The sequence below is a fragment of the Ambystoma mexicanum genome, chromosome 11 (assembly GCF_040938575.1).
Source record: "Ambystoma mexicanum isolate Mex_15411 chromosome 11, UKY_AmexF1_1, whole genome shotgun sequence".
NCBI classification, from domain to species: Eukaryota; Metazoa; Chordata; class Amphibia; order Caudata; family Ambystomatidae; genus Ambystoma; species Ambystoma mexicanum.
Genome location: NC_090934.1, coordinates 1,058,103,936 through 1,058,125,922, shown reverse-complemented (window position 1 = coordinate 1,058,125,922; position 21,987 = coordinate 1,058,103,936). Strand labels below are relative to the sequence as shown.

Here is a 21,987-nt window from a genome sequence, read left to right as displayed (position 1 = left end):
CGCTAAGTTAGCTAAGGGGTATGTATAAGTTGTCATCGAGAGCAGATTTTTATGAGGGGTTTTAAGGTCAGTCAGAAAAGGTGTCCTTGAATTCGGGAGCTGCGCAAATGTAGTTTCCCTCGATTTGTATGCAAGTATAGCGTATTATGCCAAATAAAGTAGGAAATGATATAATTAATCCTAGTGAGATGCTGCAAAAAATATATCAAATCTGAAATATATTCCAGTGAGACCTGGTGAAAATGATTGTACCATCTTTTGTCACTGTCCTTTCCGGTATGTTCAAATGTGTGCTTTGTGAAGACACCTTTGAAAAAGAAATGTATTCCAGTTTGCCAGGAAGTCTATATCGGTGTGCACATGGTTCAGGTTGAAATTAATGCATGGCTGTATGACAAAGTGAACGCTTGAGATACCGGAGTACATGTTTTTCCGTCAATGTTAAGTGTTTTATCGGTTTCTGAAATTAGGGTAGAACTGCAGGAGGTGGCCTTTTAATCTGAAATCGTGAACCCGCCTTCTATATGTATTTTAGTCCATATAGTTGAATCCTTGATTAAGTCGACTTTCTATAGATTCCAACATCCTCTGCCCTAAAACCCCATCACATATTAACATTCCTACCTTTCGTAAAACATTTACATGCCCTCAATTGTTCCAAGAGCAAATGGAAAATATATTTGTATTCATAGCGTTACTCTGAGGATTTCCCCTCTAAATCTCTTAATAACAAGTAAAAGTATTATGTTGAAAATAACAAGGTTTAATAGACTGACTCTAAAAACAGATCTAATAAAGCAATTCACAGCAGCAGTAACCCTACACATTGTGACCTATTTGCACATGATGTGAAAGGCAAGTGTGAGTTGTTTTCCAAGAAAGTGCTTCAGACTGGTCCTTGGTAAAAATGCAGCAGCCTTCCAAATGATTTCAACAGCAGTAGACCTCATTCAGATCATACTGCTTGATCTACAAACTCAGTAAGCCATAAACTGCTAAACATAGGGCTCTAGAGACCGAATAAGTGCAGAAAGTATTAGCTAATCGGCTTCAAAAACTTATTTAAGTTTCCAATGTGTTTTGTGACATTCTTTCTCTGTTCGGGACAGCATGCCCATTATGGCTTTATGCTTTTTCTTGGCCATTAAGGTGCCTTATGTAAAATATTGTTATGCAGTGCAATAGCCATGTGTAATAAACCAGGGCTTTCAAAATACTGCTCGACAGTGACGCGATACTAAACCTTAACCGGCTTTATACAGTTTCCCAGCTTCAGTGTGACAAATGTCTAATTCCCATAGGCAGTCAGTGTGAGTCCTTGGTCTATTGGCTAGCTTTCTTCTGGTTCATTTCAGCTTATTTCTGTTTTCCACAATTATATGATGACACATTAAGGCCTTTATTTCAATTTCTTGCATCACTTCCTATAATCAAATGCATGTATGTTTCTGTGGTTGACGGAAACACACATTCCGGGCACCCTTCAGAGGTTATGCCACCAATGCAAGGAACCTAGATCTTTATACCTTTGTTCAGGGATTCTGTAGGTCTCAGGTTCATGTCGACTGATATCAATTGTCTTCTATTCAATAATACAAACATCAGGATTTTACAGAGAACTGCAAGCGCTGTAATATCCGTCATCTGATAGAATGACGGCAAAAACATGACTGGGCAGTGGGTGATAAGGGAAGTGAGGGATGCCGTGTTTGATCCGGGCAGCAACATTGGACATGTATACCGAGCAATTACATTGCTCATGCATTTCGTCCCTTGGACAAGTAGATTTTTATTTTAAAAGCTCCACTCCTGTGCAGTGTACTGCTAGTAATCCAAAATGTGTCCCAAAGGAAAGCAATATATTTCATTATCCTTTGTTGCAAATTCTCCTTTATCTACTTTCAGTCTGTCCATTCCACTCAGTGAGCTAGTGAGTTATCCAGTCTATGGTTTTGACTTTTTTTTTTTTAATAGATTAGGAACCCATCCCTTTAAAGGTGGGCGTAATTTCTCTGCTGGCCAGTGTATGTGATTGGAACGTGTCAAAAGTAACGTCACACTAAACCATTCCCACCATACTCATTGGGCATGTTAATGTAAGAGTGGAGCCTAATGAGTGACTTTCAAACCCAGTTACCCTCCCGTTTTATGTAATCTTGGGATATTTCTACAATTGTAACATCGTATTCCTTACTTGTGATCTTATTACTAATTTGTTCATCAGATTGCTCTCACTTGGGTGAATCTAATCCTACGATTCTCATTTCTGCGTGACCTGTGATGTATGTTATACATTTTTTACATTATTTCCTTTGATACTTTATACAGAAATTATTTTTCCATCTGAATAAGGGGCTCAGTGACAAGGATATATGAAACACTAATGCTCACGGTTTCTGCACAAATACATCAAAAAGTACTTTTACATTCAGTTTATAGTCCTGATAGTCAGATTATTTTGAGAGCAAACCACTCCTCAGAATCATTTTTAAATTCATAAGTTATTTGACAGTGTATCCCCTTATCACTCCACATAAGGTGGGGTGTGCAGATCTCTCAATAAAACACTGATATGATAAAAAGTATCCCCCTGGCATAGTAACTGTAAGAGTTACTCAGGGAAACAAAGAACAAATGAAGGAGAATTTCTAAAAGCTTCGGACAACACAGCATAGAAGCTGATGTGTGTTCTATTAAAAACTCAATGCTTACAAATTGGAGGAAATCATAACTCAAAGGAAATCCCAAAAAGGGTTCCCTAGATCAAAGTAAAAGGAGAGGTGAGTGTGGAAAAAGGATCCGACTCGCACAGGAGAATTGGACCAAAAATCCAGGTGTCCAGCAAAAAAGTGCTGGGGAACTCCCAGGGAGTGGGGATTTCACATAAAGAGAAATCTACCCTAATATAGTTTTATTACTCCTACGTCCCATCCCCATTCCTCCATATTTATGGGACATCTCTCCGTCCTGTGGGACGGGACCGGAGCACTTTGTAAAAAGCATCCACATTTTTTTCAAAAATGTGTCCCTCTTTCCTGCGCGGGGCCCGGCACGCGGCTGTAACCCTGCCCACCTTGGCTCCGCCCCGCGCATGGCCCATCAGTCCTTTGTTCCGCACGATCGGGGCCGGACGCACTTGCATCCTCAGAAGACTTTCTTCCCTTTTTCCCTCTCTGGCTCTCACTAGCGTTCGTTTACTAGTCTGTCTTTTAAACTAGATTTTCCAGACTGTTCATTCGGTCACCGTCGCTTCGCGATGGCGGATCCCCATCCTCTTTGTTTAGATTGTTTGGGTCCAGAACACCGTTGGGACTCCGGTTTTTACTGTGACTCCCTTTCGGTCCGGGCACTTCAACGTCGGTTGGAGCGGTGGGAGGTGGTGTTCGGGCGGACTCCTCCATCTCATTTTCAGGCGTTCATCGACGAGAAGAAGAAACGCTCGGTAAATTCTTTACTTTTCAGAGCACCCCGGCCGGGGGATACCTTTCCAGGTTCCTCTTGAGCTGGGAGGGGTGTTGATCGCTCTGTTACCGGGGTTCGCCCTGAGGTGCCTGTCGGGCCTAATAATTCTACCGGAGTTTTCTCCGTATGGGGCCTGTGTCCACCGGAGTACGCTCAGAGGCCCATCCTGTGGGGGGCTGTCTGTAGACCCAGTTCTACTGAGTCGTGGGGTACCGGAGCTTGCTCTGAGGCTGCTCTTTCGGCTTCCCTCAAAGACAAAAACGGGGTGCGCCCCGGGGTCTTGGCTGGGCTTGAGGTTACCCAACGGATGTTCGAGGCCCGTGCCGATAAGGCTTCTACCGGGCCTAGGTCCGAAGTCACTCGTACAGAGGCTAAGGATACCAACAGTTCTGAGGGGCCGGGCAAGGCCCTGTCGGTGAAAGCGCCCCGTTCCCGCTCTTGTGATGACACCAGATCTGTTGAGGGGGGCAAAGAAGAAAGTTTCTTCTTTTACTGGCAGTACCGAGGCCCTTCCTTCGAAGGCTCAGTTGGCGGTTGGTATGTCGCAGAAACATTCCAGGCCTCATAGTACCGGCTCTGCCGAGGTCCCTTATGTTAAGGCTAAAATTAAGACCCCTGATCCATCGACGGGGACCCCTGCCTCACCTCCTCACGTGCCGCAGTTCCCCTCAGATGAAGACAAAATGGCGGCCGTTCCCGCCACGACCACAGCGGCCATTTTAGGTACTACCCCTACAACTACGCCATCGGCCCCTGGTGTAGGTTTCGGTCCTTTGGGTGAACCTAAGGTCACTTGTGCGTATCCTTACCGGCCCGTTTATGATTGGAACGCCCGGATGCCTCTTCCGCACAATGTTTAGTTGCCTGCAGGGGCGGTCCCTTTGATTTATGTGGATACGTCGGCGGAGGGCCCGGCATGGCACCCTTCTCCGTTACGTCCCTGGATTTGTCCAACTCGTGAGAGGCCTCCTCAGGTTCCGAAGCAATCTCCTGAGGACGCTTTTTTCGGTAAATCTCAAGCGCTTATGCGCACCGACCCCATGAGGGAGCATTTCAAAGGGCTTTTTAAGGAAATTTGCCCATCAGCTCCCCCGGCTCCACCCGTTCCTCTGGTGGTTCCGCCGGCGCCTCCTTTGCCCATGGTGCCTGTCCCTGCTCTTCCGCCTTTGCCACCGTTGTCCCCAGTGGACAAGGCAGTGCCTGACACGGTTCAGCAGGATCCTGACCCGTCAGATGACCCTCAAGGCGAGCAGGACAACGAGGACCTTCCCCGCACTGTTAGAGCTTTTCATGAACGGGTACTGGACATGATGAATTTCTTAGATGTTCCGGTTCCCGAGGCACCTGCTCCACAGGAGGGCGTGCTTTCTGGGGTGTTCACCCTGTCTCCTTTGGAGCGTACCAGCCTTTTCCTGCAGAACGATGTTCTGGCCGAGGTCTGAAGAGTTTTGGAAAAGCCAAACTCGGGACTTTTTGTCAATAAAAAGATTGACGCGAGGTACAGGCTGCGTTCTTCGGAAGAAGTGGCCTTGTCTTGTCCGCCTCCCTCCTCCACAGTGGTGGCTGCAGCTACGTTGCAATCCAGGCCTGCAACATCCTCCTCCGCGACGGCTACTCGGGTCTTGGGGAAAGGAGGACAAGCTCCTGGACTCCCTAGGGAGGAAAATCTTTGCCAATTCGGCCTTGCAGCTCAGGCAGGCCAATGCAGAATTGATTTTGGCGGGAGCTAACATGCGGATGTGGAGAGGGCTGTCGGAGTTTGAGGAGCACATTCCGGTCGAGAAGTTGGAGGATTTCAGAGGAGGCCTTTCCGATGCCAGGGTCTTGGCCCAGGCTCTCCTGGAGGCTGCGGCTCATCACGTAGACACCTCGGCTCGGGGTCTGATGCTTGGGGTTGACACCTCGCGGGAAGCGTGGCTGCATGCCGCTAAGTTCTCAAAGGAGGTGCAAGACAAGGTTCTGGACCTTCCATTTGATGGTAAGGAGCTGTTTCACTCTTCTACTGATGAAGAGCTCACCAAAACTAAAGATAGCACTCAGACGGCTAAATCATTGTCTGTTCTGGTTAAAGCTCCCTCCAAGTCTCAAAGGACGTTGTCGCAAGGTCGACCTTCCTCTGGTTTTAGGGGCTTCCTCGACCGCAAATCTCAGAGTGGATACTCCTGCGGGGAATAACCGCTGTAGACAACAGCCTACACAGGTTTTCTCCAGCTCCTCAGCCTCCTCATCAGGTGGCACCGCCACCGTTAAGCCTGCCAAATGAGGGTTTTCCGCGCTCGCACAAGACCCCGGTGGGAGGACGCATTGCGTCTCATTGGGAGGCGTGGCAGGCCATCACAGAAGACAGATGGGTCTTGTCAGTCGCTCGAGCGGGTTTCTGCTTACCTTTACCCCTTACCCCACCCCTCAACCCTCCTTTTCAGCTGTCGGGCTCACCCTTCCTCAAGGCCGAGGTTCAGAAACTTCTGCACCTCAGAGCTGTGGAACCCGTTCCCCTTGGGGAGCGAGGGAGGACTTCTACTCCCGGCTGTTTACGGTGCCCAAACCCAACCAGGATGGCCAGCACACCATCCTAGACCTTCCCCAGTTCAATCTTTTCCTACCCCAAGAGAAATTCAAGATGATCACGCCCAGCCAGATACGCTCCTCCTTGCAGATGGGCGATTGGCTCAGCGTTGTGGATCTTCAGGACGCGTACATGCATATCCTGATTTGCAACCCACAAAGGAGATATCTCCGCTTCTCTTTGGGAGAGGAGCACTTCCAGTTTTGAGTGCTTCTTTTTGGCTCAGCTCGGTGCCGCGTGTCTTCATGAAGATGTCGGCGATTGCGGCCTAACTTCGTCTCCAGGGTATCCATGTGTATCCGTATTTGGACGACTGGCTCTTATTCCGGGGTGCGCCCCGAGGCCTTGGTGGGGCTTGGTGCTACCGAACGGATGTTCAAGGCCCGCGCAAGTAAGGCTGTTACCGGACCTGGGTCCGAGGTCCCTCTTTTACCGGCAGCGCCGAGGTCCTTCCTGAGAAGGCTAATTTGGCGGTTGTATGTCGCAGAAACATTCCAGGCCTCATAGTACCGGCTCTACCGGCTCTGCCGAGGTTCCTTATGTTAAGGCTAAAGTTAAGACCCCTGATCCATCGACGGGGACCCCTGCCTCACTTACTCACGTGCCGCAGTCCCCCCCGTTCCCGCCACGACCGCGGTGGCCATTTTGAACGCTACCCCTACAGCTGCGCCATCGGCCTCAGGTGTAGGGCTGGTTTCTCGGCCTTGTGCGCATCCTTATCGGTCAGTTTATGACCGGAATGCTCGGATACCCCTTCCGCACAATTTTTTGTTGCCTTCGGGTCGGGCACCTTTGGTTGATCTGTCCATTCAGATATAGGAGTGGGCCATGCTTCATGGCGTCTGGCTGCTTGCGGTGCACATCCCGGGCCAGCTGAATGTCACAGCGGATGCCCTCAGCCGGCGGACTGTGGTCAGCTACGAGTGGGAAGGCGTAGATCCTCTCATGGATTTTCTTGCGTTGGGGTGCACCGGAGGTGGACCTCTTCGCTACGATGGTAAACGAGAAGCTTCCTCGGTATGCCTCCAGAGGGAGGCTGATAGCCTCCTCTCTGGGGGATGCTCTCGAGATTCCATGGCACAACATGAGGGCTTACGCCTTCCCGCCTCTGCCTCTAGTTTCATCGAGCAATTGGGAAGCTGAAGAACTCTGTGACCCCTTATGCTCATGGCCCCGTGGTGGCTGGCCAGTTTTTGCTTCTCAGAACTTCAACACCTGTCGGTGTTTTTGCTGATCTGGGGTTACTGGTAACCGGATCTTCTTCCTCAAGGGGAACAGCAGATATGGCACCCCTCCCCACAATCGCTCAGCTTGGCGGCATGGTGCCTGTGTTCAAGTCTTAGAGCGTTTTAACTTGTCTACGGATAACATGCGTATTATCCAGGCAGCCAGGGAACCCTCGATCAGATCCCAATACAGGAGTAAGTAGCTCAGGTTCTGTCGTTGGTGTTTGGAAAAGCGGTTGGATCCAAGGGTGGCTACGATGGACAAGGTGCTGTCCCTCGTGTCCTCCCTAGCAGAGTCGGGTGTTTACGTTCTGTCATGCAGAACTTACCTTTCAGCGTTTTCCGCTCATCTTGCTATAGACCAATGCTCTTATTCTCTGAGTAACCCAGTGGTTAAGAGGCATTTTGCAGGCTTGACACTCCTCTACCCTCCGGTTCGTAGTTAGCACCCGCCTTGGAACCTAAATGTAGTCCTTACAGCGCTGTGCCATAAACCCTTTGAGCCAATGGCTACGGTTGACCTCAAGTACGTGTCCTGGAAAGTGTCCTTTCTGGTAGCCGTTACGTCAGCGAGGAGAGTGAGTGAGCTCCAGGCCTTGTCGGTGGAGCACCCTTTCTTGGTCTTTCACAAGGACAAGGTAGTCCTTCGGACGAACCCAGCTTTCCTACCAAAGGTAGTGACCGAATTCCATCTGAGTCAGCTGATTTCCCTTCCGGTCTTTTTTCCGAACCCTTCCTCAGAGGCGGAAAGGGTTCTACACTGCCTGAATGTCCGAACAGCTCTTAGGTTCTACCTGGACAGGACTTCCGAGCTTTGGAGCTCTTCCCAACTGTTTGTGACCTTTGGTAAGCCTCAGGGCAGGCCGGCATCTAAGGCATCTATTTCCAGATGGATTACTGCCTGTATCACAGAATCTTTCACCGTCCAAAAGCTGAAACCTCCTAAAGGTATCCATGCACACAAGGTGCGAGGCAAGGCAGCCGCGGTTGCTTTTCAGAAGTATGTTCCCTGGGAGTCCATCGCTAAAGCGGCTACTTGGGCCTTCCCATCTGCTTTCTGTAAGCATTACTGCCTCAATAAGAGCTATAGAGCTGACGCTCAGTTCGGCCAGGCTGTGCTGAAGAACCTGTTTCAGTAAGGGGTATTTTCATCCACCCATAGTTCCTGTAAGGAGTGCTTGGGAATCTCCCATAAGTATGGAGGAAAGGGGACGGGACGTAGGAGTATTACCAGGTCACTCACCTTATGGACTAGGAGTAAGGTGGTCACTAGTCCCCTTTCCTCCATACACACGCCTGCCCGCTGTCCCCTCTAATAAGGTTCCTCGGTTATTGTTAATGGGTCTTTGACCCTGCGATAGAAAAGGACTGATGGGCGGTGCGCGGGGCGGAGCCAAGGTGGGCGGGGTTACGGCTGCGTGCCGGGCCCCGCGCAGGAAAGAGAGGAGGTAATTTTTGGGAAAAAATGTGGATGCTTTTTACAAAGTGCTCCAGTCCCGTCCCACAGGACGGAGAGATGTCCCATAAGTATGGAGGAAAGGGGACTATGGACTAGGAGTAAGGTGGTCACTACGGTGAGTAACCTGGTAATTTTTATACAAAGCTGATTTTCAGTCCTGTCAAGGAAAATATTCACAATGCAGAACCCATTTTGGTTTTGAATCCTATGAAATGCTCAGATTTTCTTCCCACTTTGGACTGTTCTCCAATTAACAAAATATTCCTGAAGTCGTCCATGTAACCGAAAACATGCCTTGGTGTGCCTGTCCTTTACTTTGGACATATACTCCTGTTGAAGATGGGCTGCTAACATCACACATTTCCTGTTCAGATGCTGTACGCTGACTGCAGTTAACTTTTTGTTTATAATGTTTGCCCTTTTCTCTGCATCCTTCTCTTCGGTTTACTTTTCCCTAAAACTGCCATTTTAGGCTTGACTTGTGGTTTCCCTAAACAAGGACCGGCAACAGAAACGAAATGGCCAGAGCACTACTTACAAAGACATTAGTACCACAATTGTCATACAATGCACCATTTTGGTAGCCATTGCAGTAAAGTGGCTTCCTCTTGTGGTGAAGCAAAAACTAAATTGCAGTTTCCACCAGCCTTCTTTCTAAAATGGAATTGGGGTGATTACCCTGGGGCCAAGGTTGGGTGCTATAAAAGCACCCATGTCCTAGGAGCTATATGGGCTACCCCATATGCTCTAAGGGGTCCTGTGGCAGGTGGACTGCAGTAGAAATCCCTGTCCATAAAGACGCCCAAGATCCCTAAAAAGTCAAATGTTTTGGGCTCTGCCAAAATGTCATTCTTCGCTAACTCTCTTCATTCCGAGTGAACGTTGTAGGAGTAGATACTTGTTCTTGCGTTTATTCCTAGACTTACCTACATCGCCTGCTAAAAATAGTTTGCATAACATTGATGTGGCCAGATGTTTCAATCTCTATTTAGACTGAAACAGTTCAGACTTTCAGGTTATGATTTTTGATTTATGGTGGCTGTTGCATTGTAATAAGGCAGCTATTGTTACCGCTGCCTACTGAGTTTTCACACAGCTTGAAGTTCACACATTTGCCACAGTTGACAGATACTTCACACTTCTTCCTCTAGAGCAAAGGCAGAATTGTTGGTCTCCATTGTGGGATATTTTTCATAAATCTGGAGGGCTGCTCTAAGGGGGGGGTTTCCTTTGCGTTTTCCTGGCATTATTCATTGGCTGTGTTTTTCAAGAATACAAAATTAAATCTGTTCAAGAGGTGCTTCACAATTTGTTTATGTAAGGCGTGGCAGTCACTGTTTTATCTTCCCCTTGAGGCAGTTTTTGACTTTTTAGTCTGGTCTCTAATAGTTGTGACTTTTCTCGGGTTGTTTTTTCAACATGCCTTCAGAACGCAGGCTGTTATGACCAATTATGTAGGAGGTAAAAAAAGGAAAGTAATTTTTCATATTTTGTCCATGAAAGGATTGTGATTACGCAAGGACAAATCAGTCTGGTCGGTTTTAGCCTCGGGCCCGGCAGCACATCTGTCGAGCACAAACCCTACAATCCAGATCCTCTTGTATTAATAGGAACTAAAGATTTATGTAATCGATGCATTTTTATGGTCCGTTTCCCTTTATGTGAAGTATGTTGGTCTATAGGTGGGGTGAAGTGGTGTGTAAGTGGTCCTTCGTGGTGGATCACTGAATTAGAGCGTTGCTGGGTCTGTCTACTATTGCCATACTGAGGAGTTACTGCAGAGGCCGTTTTGCAAAACACCATTAGAACCCCATTCAAGCATGGATCGCGCGCGGTTTGAAGTGGTGTCTAAGTGGTTGTTCATGGTCATTTTACAGGAGAGGGCTTGAGCTCTTTCCCAACTGCTACATCACATGAAACCTGAACGGAGGACAGGCGCCACAGTAACAATGGGTAAGCAGTAGACTGTGGGGGGATTCCCTCTTTGATCCTGCTGAGCCCTGTGTTTTTCCTTAAACGGCTATCTGACGCTGAAATTACTTGCTGGAACCTGTTCTGAACCAACTATTTTATCAACGTAATAACATATTATCCCCTTGTACCTTCCCAGTGTTTGGTGCATTGTTAACTCTGCAGCTTCAGACATGCCTCGAAATCGAAAGCAACCAGGTCACGGTACAGTCTGAGTAAGGGCAATGCCTAAAACCAAAAGTAAGGCGGTAACTCCCACAACCGTGCAAGATGACAGGGGAACCATCCTGGCACTTCAAAAGATAACACCAAAAGTTAACAGTAAAGCCTCTAATGAGGTCACATTAATACCCACCCGTAATGGAAGTTGGCCCATTGATAATACGAACTATGATGATGTAGACAATAACGCTCTACTTGATCTGTTTCTCTCTATTCAGAGATCGATGGCACCAGCAACCAGCATGGCCTCGCCCTCAAACGAGGGTGCAATTACTGTGGAAGCGTAGGTTCTGAATCCAGCTAGTAGCTCGCCGACAATACCGGAATCTGGGTGACTACCGGCGTCCCCAATCTCACTCAATCTAGAGGATACTGGTTAACTCGATGAGTCTAGACCAAGTGAAGCATCCCTTCCTTACACAACAGCAAATGCAGAAATGCAGGCTTCCATGTCCTCTATGCAATTTGCATTAAAAATCTTATTGAAACTCTGCGGGAAAATACATGTAAACACTGTTCTCCAACTGAATTTACCAGACCATAGGATAGTACAAGAACATGAGGAGCCTGTAAATAAATCACCAGTGATTGAGCAGGAGGAGTGTGAGCCCATATTGATTGAAGAGGTACACCCTGAACCGATTGAAAACTCAGCCATTTTCTTCTCAAGGAAGCATGGCACTGCATTGTAGAGTATTAGCCTCTGCCCAACTGATACAGACCCATAAAAGAAGTCTTATGCAAGTTGACTTAGGAGTGGACATCAACCCAGAGAAAGATGACCCAGCGCTACCAATGAACAACAATATACAGAGAAACAATGATGGTAAACCAGTCCTTCCAATCAGGAAGAACGTACTTTAAGTGACATTCAAAACACTCTGAAGTAGTTAACAGACTCACTACCACTGGTATTACAGAAACCTTGAGGCTGCTCCTTACGTGTAATACACAAGGTTTTAATCATTTTCTAACCACTAATCCGTCCCGATCCCTCATTACAAAGCAAACTTTCTTAATGCTACAAGAGAAATGGCTCCTTTCACCAATTGTAATGGTTGGATACCCTATTCCATTCACCTGAAAAAAGGGGCGGCGTGTGAGGCATTACGGGGGGCTCTTAATTGGGGTAGCTAAGACAATAGTATCTAGAAAGATTGGTACTACTTATAAAGATTATATCAGTGCTGTTGAAGTCCACATTATGATGAATGAGAGATGGGGAAACATTTTTGCTGGTTAACTTGTACAATCCTCCTGGGGCAAACCATAGAAAATTGATCGAGTATGCATTACTCGACCTCTTGGTCAATGGAAGTACGAGACTAATCATCTTAGCTGGTGATCTTAATTGCCATATTAAAGGGGGAAGTGGTACTGTTACTAACACATTATATCCCTACAGTTCTATGGGGCATAAAATTGATGATCCTGAGAGACTGCTGGTCCAGCTTCTTTAAGTGTTGGGAACTTGAAATTCTAAATGGCTGCACTCTCGGCGATAGGGCGGGGAAGAACACCTGGAAGGTAGGTGCCTTGTGTAACACCCTTGACTACATTTTCAGCAGCTGTGAGGTGGCCACCATTGTAGTTGATATGAAAATACTTGTGAATGAATGAAGTTATAAGCATAGACTCAGTAAACCACTCCACCAAGATTACCAACACTGGCAACCTATTTGTAAATCATTCTGCTACTCGACTAGTATGGTCTGAAAATACTATCCAAAAAACTGGTCAGACCATTTGTGAGTGGGATGCGAACTATGCTTGTATCTTCAATGATATGCCAATGGATGAAATAGAAAATTGTATCCAATCTTTCACTGGCAATCATGCTACCACCTGGTCTCCCCATACGCTTAGTCTCACAAATTCTCTCCTTATGATGGAGAAATCAGACGCCAAACTGGAGCTTAGAGGGGACATCCGCAAACTTAAAGCAACTGGGCGATCTTTGATCTTAATACATTCGGAAACTAAAAAACAAATATCGACTATGGTCAAAACTGCGGAAGAGATCCAAAAAATTAGAATGCTGGCAATATACTGTTAAAACACTGTACTAGAAATACTCGCAAGATATGGGCGCTTCTGGTGGAGGCCAGAGGAAGCAGGTTTTACCCCTCTGACTAACCCCATTGGCGCCCAAGAATGGATTACATTCATTGAGAGTCGCAATGGAACAAACCTTGACTGGGATTGTAACAAATGGGGTTGGGCAAGTAGCTCCCCAATTTGTAGTTTCTATGGAGGACCTCCTTGAAAAATTTGCTAACTTTAAATCAAGGGCCTTGGGACCCAATGGGTTGTTCTATGTTGTCATGAAAACTAATCCTCCGTTTTGGGCCTAGTCTACTGAAAATATTGGTTGAGAAGGTGCTAATAGAAGGAAGAATCCCCGATTCATGGCAGACTGCTGTCTTAGTCCCTGCGCATAAAAAAGGCAACAAAACAGACCCTGAAAACTATCGCTTGTTGTCTATGCTGGACTGTACTGGCAAAATGTTTGCCTCCTTGCTAATGCAAGAACCACAGTCTTGGGTAGACCAAGCCGGGGTCCTTGATCGCTTTCAGAACTGCTTTAGAGCTGGGTACCCTACATCCCATAATATCCTCATAATGGATTCCTTGAGAGAGAAGCACTGCAATCCAACAGCTGTCCTCTCTATGCTTTGTACATTGACTTCAAGGCTGCATTCGATGTAGTGAATAGAGAGAAGCTCTGGCACAAGTTAAATGAAATGGGCTGTCCGGAAGGATTACTTCACTATTTACACCTCCTCCACTCCAACAATACCGTCCAACTTAAACTGGACAGCAGAGGCACTATGACAGGCCAATGAAACAAAACAGAGGTGTAAAACAGGGATGCGTCACTGCGCCCCTATTCTACAACCTCCTTGTCTGATGTCCCGGATTACATTGAGGGAGCCCATAACTGCCCTCTAAAAATTGGGACGAGCCATTGTTTGATTATGGTGTATGCAGATCTTGTGATCTTTGATCACACTTTTAGTGGGTTACTTAGATCGGCTGAGCGGCTTTGGCAGTATGCTGAACTAAATGAGCTGACAATTAACCACAAGAAGACAGAGCTCATTCTGTATACCCATGGTAAGATTGCACATTCTCGTATGCATCTAAAGTCAATTGAAATACAGTATACCCTCTCATATAAATATCTAGGAGTGGAATTTGACAGTAAGGGTAACTATGAATCCTGCATACGAGTCCGCAAAGTAAAGGCGGCTCAACTAACTGCCATGATTTGCCACTTCACTCGCAACCAAAGTGGCTATTTGCGTCAATAATATATTCAATGTTTGGTGCCCATGATAACATATGGACTTGAGGTGCTGATAAACATGAAACTGGGGTGGCTGAGATCATAGAGGGTAAGTTTTGGTGGAGGCTTCTGGGTGTCACCCAATGTATCCCCATGACTATCCTCAGGCTGGAGCTAGGGATTTTCTCTTTGAGATCAATTGTGTTGAAAAAGAGGGCGGAACTATATCTTAAAATTTGCAATAACCTTACTAATCCATTACTGAAATGCATAGAGGAGGACATGTGGTAGACTGCAATCTAGGTTAACAGTTGATATGGATGCCCTGTTCGAAGCGATATGTTGGAGTATGAAATACCATCTAGATGAGCCCTTTAAACTATGGGATTGGCATAAGAACTATGCACATTTGGAGACTTTGAAAAGTTAGTTTGTTTCACATGTACTGTTTACATTTAAAAAAGCACAAAAATACTTAAACCTATGCCCCTCTGACAACTTCAGACGATTCATATTATTGTTGCATATTAACCATATACCTACCCTGGTGGTCTCGGGACCTACGAACTCTGTACCTACATCAGAAAGGTTCTGTTGCATTTGTAAGAACAGTCTGGTGCCTGAAACTGCCAGACATATATTAATGCAATGTCCAATGCTGGGATCAACTTACATCAAACATTATGGCGAATACGTACACAATCTGGATCACATCAAAGATGTTGAGTTCTGGCACTTATGTATTAATACACTTAATGCTAGTCTTCACTTGTCCCTCTTCAGAGTGTGGCTTCATGCTGAGAAAATCATGAATAGTGAAATAATATCCCATAGTATCACCCCATGCAGTGGAGTAGGATTAAGACTGAGTATCTCTGGAGATATCTGTGAAAACAGGGTGATAATAAAAACAATAATACTAAGGCATGAATGATTGAAGAAATGTTAGCAATTAATTAATCAAGTGATCTTATGAGGTAGTTTCTCCTGTAGTCTACTGTCGAAATGCCTACGATCTAGCTGGAGTAAAATGAACATGGTGGGAAATTAAATTTAACATTGATTCTGAATAGAGAGTATTTACTATGTGTTTGGGATTGGTTAGTTACGGTTTTAGCTTATCTGACTATTTCTTGGTTCTCTTTTGTTCATGATTTTATTTATGAATTAAGGTTGATTTTGTTCTATTTTTATATCGATCAATTGTGATTGTATGAAATTTCCTATTTGTACTTTTGATAAATGTGCAAAGTTTTTGTATATAAAACTATCACATTAAACAAAAATTAAGTTCTAGTCTGTGTGAAATTAACGTGTACCTTTTTGAATTCAGAATGGTCTAGTTTTCGGAAATGTATAGCTTTCAAGGCAGATTTCTTCCCACACTTGAACAACTTTAGCGGGTTCTTGTACTTCTACATTTTTGAAGTAGACCAATTTTTACACAAAGATTTAACATACTGCAATTCTGTACCCAGTCAACATATCTGAAACATGAGTGGTGCATTTCAGAGTAGACCAAAACACTGCAACCATTAATTAAAGGGTAGGGGGTAAAGGTTTTAATTTTTTATTTGACTGGCTGATAAAATCAACCTTTCAAACACAAAACATGTATAAATAAAAAGAATTATCAATCATTTCAATAATTTTAAATTGCACAATTTAGATCCAATATACAAAGACAATTAAACATTTTACAAACATACTTATTTCATAACGTAATTTCAAATGGTGTCTCCATAAAATGTAATTCATGTGATAATAAAGGCAAAGATGCATCTACTTTATATTAATTAAAAGTTCCCATATGAGATACATCATTTGAGTTACTACTTGAAATCAGCATCATCTGATGGCAAGATGGCATTTAAATAGTGTACTATTGCAATCCTGATCGCCAGTTTTTTACTCGTGAAAATCCTAAACCAGATTTCATCATCATTCATTGGTGTATACAGACAAAGCAATTTAGTAACGTAGGTTTGTCTCATCAAGATTAAAGCTGGACAAATCACTCAAGTCCTGCAGTGTTTCTCGACAATGTATGTTGTGACAAAACCGACCCTGGTTTAAATCATTGGGGATAAGTCCTCTAACCATTATGTCTGTCTGTAGTAGATCAAACCTGAATCTCTGGTATTGCTGTCTTAAATACGGTGAGGGTAATCTGACATTACTCAATCTTTTAGAGCCAAATAGTTGTGCATTATAATCTTTATAGGTGGTACATTTGGCTCTATTATAGATCCATTCATATTGGTATAGTTTCAACTTAGCTCGATCTGGGTTGGTTAGTAGAGTTTCTAGTGTTATGGATGCATCAGATAATGCATCCAATACACAACTTCTCCATTTATGAGGGAAGAGATGATTTGAGGCAACAAGATGGTGTGCAACTGCACTTAGAATGTAGTTGTTCGCAAGACCCAGTAAACATTTCCGAAATAACCTACACATTTTCCATACTAATTGTACGAAAAGTGAGAGTAGACCAAGTTCGAATCGAATCATGGGAAGCGGAGTGCAGTTCGGTAATTTTAGCACCGATTTCCAAAATCGAGCTTCATATAAATCCCACATCTTCGGTTTAATCACAATCTTGGTTTCAGCACCATACAATAAGATTGGAACCACTTTCTCTTGGTAAAAGGTCATGGCATGGTTATATGTGAATTTGCCATATTTAAACACCAGTATATTTGCCTGTGATTTCAAAGTTTGTAATTTGAGGTTTAGTGTGGTAATGTAGGCAGTTTCAGACAGTGTGTTGTAAATTGTTATGCCTATGTATTTATACTCGGGTACATTAATTCAACATCCTGTAGGTGCCATTTGTATTTTCTATGGAAAGTTTTGCTGTTTTTACAACATGTGACGGACGACCTGTATCTTTTCCAAATTGATGATGAGGGGTTTAAATGCATCAGGGTGAGCTTTTGGTGGCTTTTTAAGAGTCACAAAACAGGAGGTTTGGGGCGGGACCCCCAAATAAAAAAAAACAAAAGAAATCTGTTTTTTGGTGATTGTTCCACAATTGAATTTACCACTCTGTAATTGTGGTGGGTAAGAGCACATATAACCTCCAATTCCACTGATTTTGGAAATATCAAGCGCTTCGAATTGTCACTAAGGTGTTTTTTAGGTGCCCTAGTAAATGATACAATTTCATCTTTCATGTTGGTTTGTTAAATGCTTTATCTCCATACATTTCTTTTTATGCAAATTAACACTAGTATGTGGCTTCTTTTTTGATTGCTCTTATGGTGAATGAATAACCAACAAATGTGCCATATAATGCAAGAAAGGCCAAATGCTCCTGTGGTTGAATCACTGAAATTATCCAAGTAAACAGACCTAACGGGGCAGCTCATTTTTTTATATCGTGCTTGGATCTATGTTATCATGCTACATTCCGAAAAGCTCGAATTACAAAATAGTGAGGCCCATTTTGCAATTTGAGCTATTCAGAAATTGTGCAATTGTCCGCCGCTTTCCATTTCATGCATGCGGGCGACACCGCAGCAACCCTCGAATCTGAAAATACTGAACTAGATAACTGGGGGACACCCCTGCTGAACTAGTTCAGTATTTTCAGATTTGGCATTTTTTACCTATGCCAAAGGCGATAAAAATGAGCATTCTCCTTTTTTCTATTCAGTATTTTGGGGGCAATACCGTTGTGCTTGCTGCCTGGAGGCATCATCACAGCTGCACATGTCAGTCAGAAATACGGTGGTAAAGCACGGCGGGTACAGTACTATGTATCAGATTAGCACAAGATTAATTGCGACATAGACAATTCTTGAGCTGTCAGTACGTTGCTTTTCTGTTTTGCTTATTTGATGTAGACACTGACTTAATTTCTTTTCCTAGGTTGCTGATGTCTCGACATGTGGTGATCTTTCACCCAGTACTGGCATACTCTCACCTGTGTCTGATGGTGTAGCAGTCCTTACTGTGATCAGCACTTCAAAAGCAGTTGGACTTGAACAACTCTTCATGCAGAGACCTGAGACTGAATGCTCAGAGGATATTACCTTTGATCTTCCTGATATTGTGAATAGTGTATTAAGCCATGTTTACAATGGGGACGAGGATGGTTTGCCAATATCAGGTTAGTTTATCATTTACATAATTGTACTGGATAGCTCAGTTGACGGTCATTTAAATTTCTAATTCATGCTTGATTTTTATTTTTTTAACTTTGAACACATTTTGCTGTTGGTGATTTCTTAAAGTTTGCTTTTCTTCAGAAGATGCAGCAGTTCCTGAATGGGTTCAACAAGAACTTGCTCGAACAAATAGATGGAGTAGTTCTGTTATTGAAGGATGGTATCCAATATCAAACCTCTGTGGTGCAAGCCCTGATTTAATGGAGTCCTTTAGGTAGGTTCTCAATTGTTTAATCATTTTTTGGATTGTGCTCGTCAAACCTAATCTTACTATATCAATTGGGTTTGTTCAAATGTACTACAAAGACAAATATTGGTTACTTTGAACTGTTAAGAGGCTCTTTGCAATGAGTATTGATCTATGTTCCATCTTTTGTATCAGTCGCTATAGAAAAGGCTGGGACAAACGTTGAAAAAAGGGGTTCAAAGCAAGTATTTTAGTGAAATAAGCAGAATGTTTGAACAAATGGTGCTTCAGGTAATGATGAGTGAATGTAATTCCAAAAATAAACTTTCTCTGCAGTAGAGCCCAATCATCCACCTAATGGAATTTCCTCAGTCTGCTTAGCAAAGTCAGGATCCACTGCACCAGAGTGAAAGCATACACCAGTTCATATTTCTACAAAATGTATTATCATTTCCTATGATAGCATTATCACCTTTATGCTAACCTTGTGGGAAGCAGCAAAAATCGTTTTGGGTGCGTGCCAGAAGGCTGGGATGTGACCGTGGGTCTAACACTATTCTAAAACTGACACCACTAGAGCAACAGTAAGTTGCACGGCTGGTTTTCCCCTTTCGAACATGTAAGTTATTGTAGTGATAGTTGCATAGTCTCTGACCTCTCAAAACTGTGACGTAGATTAGTTTATTTTATTTCGAAACTTGATTTTCTAAGGTAGTAATTTGAGCAATCACTTTGTTTAAAGAAAATGTTTAAACTGAAACAGAAGATTTTAATTGGAATGTAATTTACCATTTTATAACCGTACTATTGTCTTAATAAAGCAGTTGCATTTTTGCTGTTCATATCAGACATTTGACAGCAGGCCTGTTGATGGAATGTGTGCAGCCATTTTCTAGACCACCTTATTAAACTCCTGCATTGTCTTGGAATACCAAATTCCAGCAAGAATTAGGCAGCCAATGTTTTTTTGTGAAACATAACACAATAAGAATTGCCAGAAATGCAAGAGTCAATTGGTCTATATCTAAAGCATCAGTCGCAGATCATTAATAAACTAGCTTGTCTTTTTTCACAATATATTCTAATTAGAATATCCGTTCCCATATATCGTTTTTGGTCTAAAATTTTTCCTGAAAAAATTGACTGGGTCTATATAGACAGCGCGTTTGGTGGGAACATCTAATTTATTTTTATTAGCTAATTCTTCTTGTTGCATCAACTATGGATCGTACCTTACTTCCCATGGCAAAAAATGTGCTACCCAATCTGAGCACAACTTTATACATCTTTGCTGCTCAGTAACCATACTTCGAAGGGATTGTGTCCTCCGACGTATTCCTTATCTTGATAGATTATCTCCAGCTTTTTTTTCAGTTGTCCCTCGACAGCCTCCATATCGGCGCTGACGTCATGCGTATAAATACTTGCGCAGCGTCCGTTGCTCAGTTCCGTTTTTCTGCGCTTCGTGGGCCTCGGAATCGCGTTGCTCAGTTCATTAGTCAGAGAATATATTCTTCATTATTCCTCGAATACCAACTCTTACTCGATGGCTTCCTCATCCGAACCAACGACTCCACGGTCCGGCTTCAAAAAATGTCGAGACTGTGGAAAGAAAATGTCGTTGACAGATCCTCACAGGATCTGTTTGTGGTGCCTGGGATCGGAGCACCAATGTTCGGAGTGCGAGGACTGCATGTCCATGACGTCGAAAGCCTTGAAGGAGCGTAAAGGGAAGCTTGAGAGAGGTAAGACAGTTAAAACTCCTTCGAAAGTTTCCTTGGCAGAGTCGAGACATTCGTCTCCTCGCCGACACAGGAAACCTTCTTGATCTAGGTCTCGAAGCAGTTCCCACCACTCTTCGAGATTCAAGCATTCAAGTAAGAGACGTCGAAGATCCCCTTCCTCGTCTTCTGTTTCTCCGGAAAGAGTCACCTGCCCCACAAAACATAGCTCTCAGGCTGAGTGGGAGGAATTCCATAAAAGGATGCTTAGCGTCTTCGAGAAAGCAGCCTCGACCCCATCGACGACAGCTGAGGGTGATACCCTGGGTGAAAGACCCGAAAAATCTAAACGCTGCGAGTCGTTGCACCCGGCGAAAGAAACTACTCGACAGCGTCACGAACCCTCGAGCAAAGGCACTGTGCCATCGACGCCATTGTCGAAGGTCCCTTTGACGCACAAATCTGCGTCATCGACGCCATTTTCGAAGGGCTCATCGACACATAGGTCGAATCGACGCAGTCTTCGACGCCTAAAAAAGAGCAAACCCACGGCCGTCACTACCTCACAGCCAGTGGTCATACCGAGAGCCTCTAACAGGACTTCGAGGTCATCGACAACCTCGAGTAGGATCCCGATCCTCTAGAGTTCTTCGAGGCCACTTGGAATCTTCTCGACGCCTTTTTTGGTGTTTTCGAAGCCTTTAACGTCCGCGTCCGCGTCGACGACGTCGACATTTTCCCAACCAATTATGACAAATTTAGCCCCTTCTGCTCTGGAAATGGGATTTAAGCCATTTCCAAGGTCTGATCATTTCAGACCTTTGTCCTCAATTTATGAGGAAGGGGAGGATTCGGATCAAGAAAGACCCTTTGGGTTGCAGAGATCTGCAACACCAGAACCAGAGTAAAATAGGTTGAGGGACCTTTGAGAATCCTTACATGAGGCAAGTGGGTTAGATACTCCCCCAGAAATAGAATTTGTCAAACCAGACCCAGGGGAACATGCTGAGACCCCTTACAGAATTTTAATGGCAAGAATTATAGAATACATGGGTTGGTCTACACCTTCACCTGCATTCCAACAGGATGACCTTACAGACTTTTTAGTTAAAGGCCCACAGCAGGATCCTGTGGCTCCATTTTATGCTGCATTACAAAGAGTTAACAAAAAGTTATCAGCCAAATATAGGGTATCTACTACTGACCCTGAATTTTTGTCTAAACATCCAACTCCAGAGAGTCTGGTTGTTCAAGCAGCAACTGCATCAGGCAGTAGATCGGCACACCCTACTGTTCCATAGGACAGGGATGACAAAAGATACGACTCTATGGCTAAAAGTTTTTTCTGCATGTAGCATGGCGTTGAAATCTATTAACGCTACTTGTATGCTCGCAAGGTTCAGCCATACACTTTGGGAGTGTGCTTCGTCAGCGGCTGACTGCCTCCCAGAGTGAGAAGAAAGGGAAGTGTTTCTAAACATCATTAAACATGGTAAGACGCAATGTGCGAATCCCTTCAAACTGGCATTGATTCTGCTGACCGTATCAGTAGGGCCATGGCGGCAAATACTACAACCAGCAGTTTTGCGTGCTTGCGAAAGTCTTGGTTTGCTCCAGATGTACAAGCCAGACTTTTAAATATGCCTTTTGACGGCTCTTCTTTGTTTGGTAAGAAGGCGGATGACAGCCTAGAAAAGTTAGACATCCAA

The 21,987-nt window shown here is 44.3% G+C and overlaps 1 protein-coding gene across 4 annotated transcripts in view; it reads left to right on the top strand.

Moving 5' to 3' along the window:
- The window catches only part of TICRR (TOPBP1 interacting checkpoint and replication regulator), a 1,117,313-nt gene that overhangs the window by 221,563 nt on the left and 873,763 nt on the right, over positions 1–21,987 (top strand). For 2 of the 4 annotated variants that reach the window (XM_069624305.1, XM_069624303.1), the window contains exons 4-5: positions 18,072–18,312; positions 18,455–18,584. In XM_069624305.1, the coding sequence (XP_069480406.1) occupies positions 18,072–18,312; positions 18,455–18,584 (371 nt within the window). Of the gene's footprint in view, positions 1–18,071; positions 18,313–18,451; positions 18,585–21,987 lie in introns of all 4 variants that reach the window. The other 2 variants (XM_069624304.1, XM_069624302.1) reach the window with 1 other exon arrangement.